This window comes from Solanum dulcamara, chromosome 3 (assembly GCF_947179165.1).
Source record: "Solanum dulcamara chromosome 3, daSolDulc1.2, whole genome shotgun sequence".
Classification (NCBI taxonomy): Eukaryota; Viridiplantae; Streptophyta; class Magnoliopsida; order Solanales; family Solanaceae; genus Solanum; species Solanum dulcamara.
In genome coordinates, this window is record NC_077239.1 from 5,162,562 (window position 1) to 5,167,539 (window position 4,978).

The 4,978-nt window shown below is 30.2% G+C and overlaps 1 protein-coding gene across 1 annotated transcript; it reads left to right on the top strand.

Moving 5' to 3' along the window:
• The first annotated feature begins 1,344 nt into the window (after positions 1-1,344).
• Positions 1,345-3,331, top strand: LOC129881482 (aspartic proteinase PCS1). Its single transcript, XM_055955677.1, has one exon. The coding sequence runs from the start codon at positions 1,561-1,563 to the stop codon at positions 2,881-2,883; it is 1,323 nt and encodes a 440-aa protein (XP_055811652.1). The 5' UTR covers positions 1,345-1,560; the 3' UTR covers positions 2,884-3,331.
• The last annotated feature ends 1,647 nt before the right edge of the window (positions 3,332-4,978 follow it).

A 4,978-nucleotide genomic window follows, 5' to 3' on the forward strand; every position in this document is an offset into this window, starting at 1 on the left:
TATCTTCCACTCTATAATAAAATAATACATAATTATACATATTTGAGTTATGTTCAAAAAATCCTTAATGTCACAAATTCAAATCTGATTCTTGCACATAATTAATTCGTATGTGAAATTATAAGATAATAACCAAATAGAAAACTCGATACACTAAATTTTAAACAAAGCAGTTACAAAGCTTTAAAACACTATATTAATTATGCTAATTTTTATAAATGGGTAATTATCTTCCAAACCGGCCATCAAAACAACCCCTTTAAATTCCTAACAAGTTGTTTGGGTGGTTGTTGCTATTGCATTGTGTTGTTAGTTTACATAAATTTTATTATATCACACTGTTAAATTCATCATTAGATAACATACAATTTTTTTATTTTGTATAACAATTGATTTAGTGTGATCGCGTCGTTATCTTTCCTCACCCTCTTCATTTATCTTATTTATTATTTAATAATAATATTTTATGCTTCATCCTACGTTTTTATAGTTATTCTACTTTGTACCTTACTTCTTCTTTTTTTTAAAAAAAATGTTGATTTGTGCCATTATTATATGGAAAAATAATACAATCTATTCAAAGCATTTTATTCATCAAAACAACACTACAACAACGAAACAACAACAACAAAAACATACGCAATGTAATCTCACGAAATAGAGTCTGATGAAGGTAGATCGTTATATCACTTATCCTTTCATAGTAGTAGTTGTAATATCACTTTTGTAGTTTATGTTTATTATTTCTTATTCTCCGTTTATTGTATCACTCCTTCCGTTTCAATTTGTTAGCACTACTTTTTTTAAGTCTGTTTAAAGAAGAACGTCTCTTTTTCTTGCAACGCTTGATTTTCTAACTTTTCGCATGACATATTTAACACTATAAAATTAAAGAACATTATGATACATTTAACATACCGTTAATTTAAGAAATTAAAATTTAAAAATCTCTATATTTTCTTGCAGTTCGTGTCAAATCAAAATAAGACAAACAAATTGTAACAGAAAGAGTAGTTTATTATAATTACTATACATAATGCTTTGTGATGCTTTCTATCGTATTTTGCCTTAGAGCCTGTTTTGATGAACTTATTTTAAGCAGATTATAAGTTGAAAACTTCTTATAAGTTAACAAAAAAAGAAGAAGGTAAATGCAGCTCAACTTATTTTTTTGACTTATAAGCTGTTTTCAACTTATAAGTTGTTTAAAGTAAGTTCATCTAAATAGACCTAATTATTTATTGAGGCTTATTTTAAGTATAAAATGATTTTAAGTTGATCAGCTAAATATTCAAAAAAACTAAAAACAGCTTATAAGTCAATTCAAATGTGCTTTTATAGATTAAACATTACAAAACAACAGGTGACAACCGTCCAAACATGAGTGGTAAAAGAACGACATCGTATCAAACTCCAAACATTGCTTGCTTTAATGGCTATGACCAATTTTCACTTCAAGACATTAAACCTCAACTCCATATGCCATAGAAATTTCAGCTACCTTCACAGATAGCCTCTGTCCCCAAAACTCACAACACATATTACTCCATTCAATTCACCATGAAATTAGTTTCCTTCTTCTTCTTCACATTGTTTCTCTCCTTGCTCCATCAACCCCTCAAATGTTCTTCCGCTACCAATTTCACTACCCAAATTACTTCACCAATGTTGATTTTACCCCTAAAAACTCAACAAATCCCATCTGGGTCTTCTTTCCCTAGAGCTTCAAATAAACTCCCATTTACTCACAATGTCACTCTTACTGTTTCCCTTTCAGTCGGTACACCTCCACAGAATGTTACCATGGTGCTCGACACAGGTAGTGAACTCTCATGGCTACATTCCAATGCTACCCGAATCAAACAACCCGTTTTCAAACCGAACATGTCAGTTTCTTACCGACCCGTTGCTTGCTCCGAACCCACTTGCACGACCCGAACTCAAGATTTATCTATCCCAGTTTCTTGTGATTCCAAGAATTTCTGTCATGCTGTGCTTTCTTATGCTGATTCTTCCTCTTCTGAAGGGAATTTAGCAATGGATACGTTTAGAATTGCCGGGTCGAATTTTTCGGGTACGATATTCGGGTCAATGGATTCGGGTATTACTACTAATTCAGATGAGGATGAAAAGACAACCGGGTTAATGGGTATGAACCGTGGATCTCTTTCTTTTGTTTCACAAATAGGCTTTAAGAAATTTTCTTATTGCATTTCGAGTCTTGATTTTTCTGGTGTTTTACTTCTCGGTGAATCGAATTTTACTTGGGTTTTACCGTTAAATTACACGCCGTTAGTGGAAATTTCACTTCCGTTACCTTATTTTGATCGAGTAGCGTATACTATTCAACTTGAAGGGATTAAAGTGTCGAATAAATTACTTCCGATACCCGAATCCGTATTTGTACCCGATCATACCGGGGCGGGTCAAACCATGGTTGATTCGGGTACTCAATTCACTTTCCTACTTGGTCAAGCTTACACTGCATTAAGAAACGAGTTTTTGAATCAAACAATGACAACTCTTAAGGTTCTTGAAGATCAAGATTTTGTTTTTCAAGGTGCAATGGACTTATGTTATCGGGTACCTGTTAACCAAACGTGGTTACCTAAGTTACCATTGGTTAGTTTAGTGTTTCGAGGAGCGGAAATAACGATTTCGGGGGAACAGTTGTTGTATCGTGTACCTGGTGAAATTCGGGGAAAAGATTCGATACATTGCTTCACTTTTGGAAATTCCGAGTTACTAGCGGTCGAGGCGTACATTATTGGACATCATCATCAACAAAATGTATGGGTGGAGTATGATCTTGAAAAATCTCGCATTGGTTTTGCTCAAGTACGATGCGATATAGTGAGTCAAAGATTTGGTCTTTCTCGTTAAAATGGAAGATTCAAGTGTTACTACTACTATTTTTTTTTCCAAACTTATATATAGTTCGAGTTAAAAACAACAAGAATGCTTCGTGTGGACGGTGGAAAACATGTCATGTGATTAATGGATTTTTGCAAGTAGAGGTTTGAGTGGTCCCATAGAAATATATAACACCGATCAAATTTATGAATTGCCATACTTGAAGTTGCAAGACATCAAATGAAGGTGGGGATTGTTGGTTCATGGCTAGAAATGGTTGGTGATTTTAAGAGAGGCCTTCACCATTTTGTACATTACATTTTTGTGGCTAATTTTTCAAAGGCAATTAATAATCTTCTTGTCGTGTTTAGTGATTAGTCAAGTATACTCATTGATGAGTTATTTTATCTCTATGTAGGGAAATATACTCATTATTATTGTAATCAATCCTTTTAGTTGTTTGAATTAAATTTTTTGATATACATATTTCTCATTGGCATGATTGTCACTCTTCAAAGTTATTGTCATCCCTTGTATGTTAATTAATATTAAATTTCATGGGAGATTTTGCACAAATAAAACCATTTAGAGTTTCTCGAGTTTTGTAAAGTTTTCATATAAACATATAATTAATTTGTGCGTCAAATAGTTATTTAATTCTGCCAAATACAACTAAGATATTTCTTAAAAAATAACACAAAATATGAGATAAGTGATGACACTAAAATATTCTATAATAAATAATAATGAATTCGCATAAAACAATTAGTGTTGCAAATTAATAAGTAATAATGAAAATGATCATAATTTAAAGGTATTAAATCAAACTAAAATAAGTTTAATAATTATTAATTGACTAAACATTTAAGAAAAACTAAAACTAGGTTATGTATTTCAATTGCTTAAACCACTGTAAAATTAAAGAACAAATATTTAACATTATTGTCATTTTTAGTGTTGAATTGATTTTTTTTGTCAGCGTTAATATTAATTTGATTTTGAATTGAGCTTTATTAAAGTTACTAATATCTATGGACTATAACCTTTATGGATCATTCAAAATTTTAAGTATCAAACTTGAAATAATATGTTGGGATAATACATAAGTACCCCCTAAACTATAATCGAAATCTCAGTGACACACATTAACTTAATTAGGGTCCTATTATCCCCCCTGAACTCATTTTTTTCACATTTTTGTGCACCTTTTGTGTTGATGTGGCACCTGTATGTTTACACATTCGCCTGTCATGTCAGTATATATATATTTATTTTTATTTTTATTATTATTTTTTTTTTGAATTTTTGAATTTTTTAATTCTTTTTAAATCTTCTTATTTTTTTATCTTGTACTTAAATTAATTTAATACACATAATTTTTTTAAAAGAAAAATCCCCTGTATTTAAAGTTTTTAATTTTTTCTACCTTCATTTGTTGTTTTTTCTCTTTTATTTTTCTATTGATTTTATTTACTCTATTTATTTTCTTTGTAAGATTTTTGATTTGATTTCAAATTTAATTCCAAATACCATATATTTAAAATAAGTTAATTTCGAATGAATATCCAAATAAGTGAAGAAATGAAATAAACATTAAAAAAATATTAAAATGTTAAAATTAAAGGAAGTTTTTTAATTATTTTAAAATAATAATAATTAATAATTAAAAAAAAGGTGGGTAGGGTTGTGGAGGCGGGGTATGTGGTGGTGTAGGAAAATAAAAAAAATGAAAATTATAAAAAGGGGTAAAAAAAATACCCCTGAACTAAAGAGAAAAAGGGAGAGAGACTGACGTGGCCGTCTATGAGGATATTTTTTTTCATGTAGCACTGTCACGTCAGCTTTAACAACCAACCATTAAGCAGAAGGGTATTTGTGGTCTCTTTTGATAACGGTGAAGATATATTTGATCCCAAAAATAGTTGAAGGGTATATTTAAGCTATTTCGAAGGTAATTTTGACCATTTTCCGTAATATAAATATATTCTTAAAGCTGACGTGACATAGAGAGTATACACACTCTCTTGAAGGCAAGTGATGAGTAAAATAATTGGACATATGTCCTTTCTTAATTGGTAACTTTAAAATTAGTTAATACACATAATTATTAATATTAAAACTTATA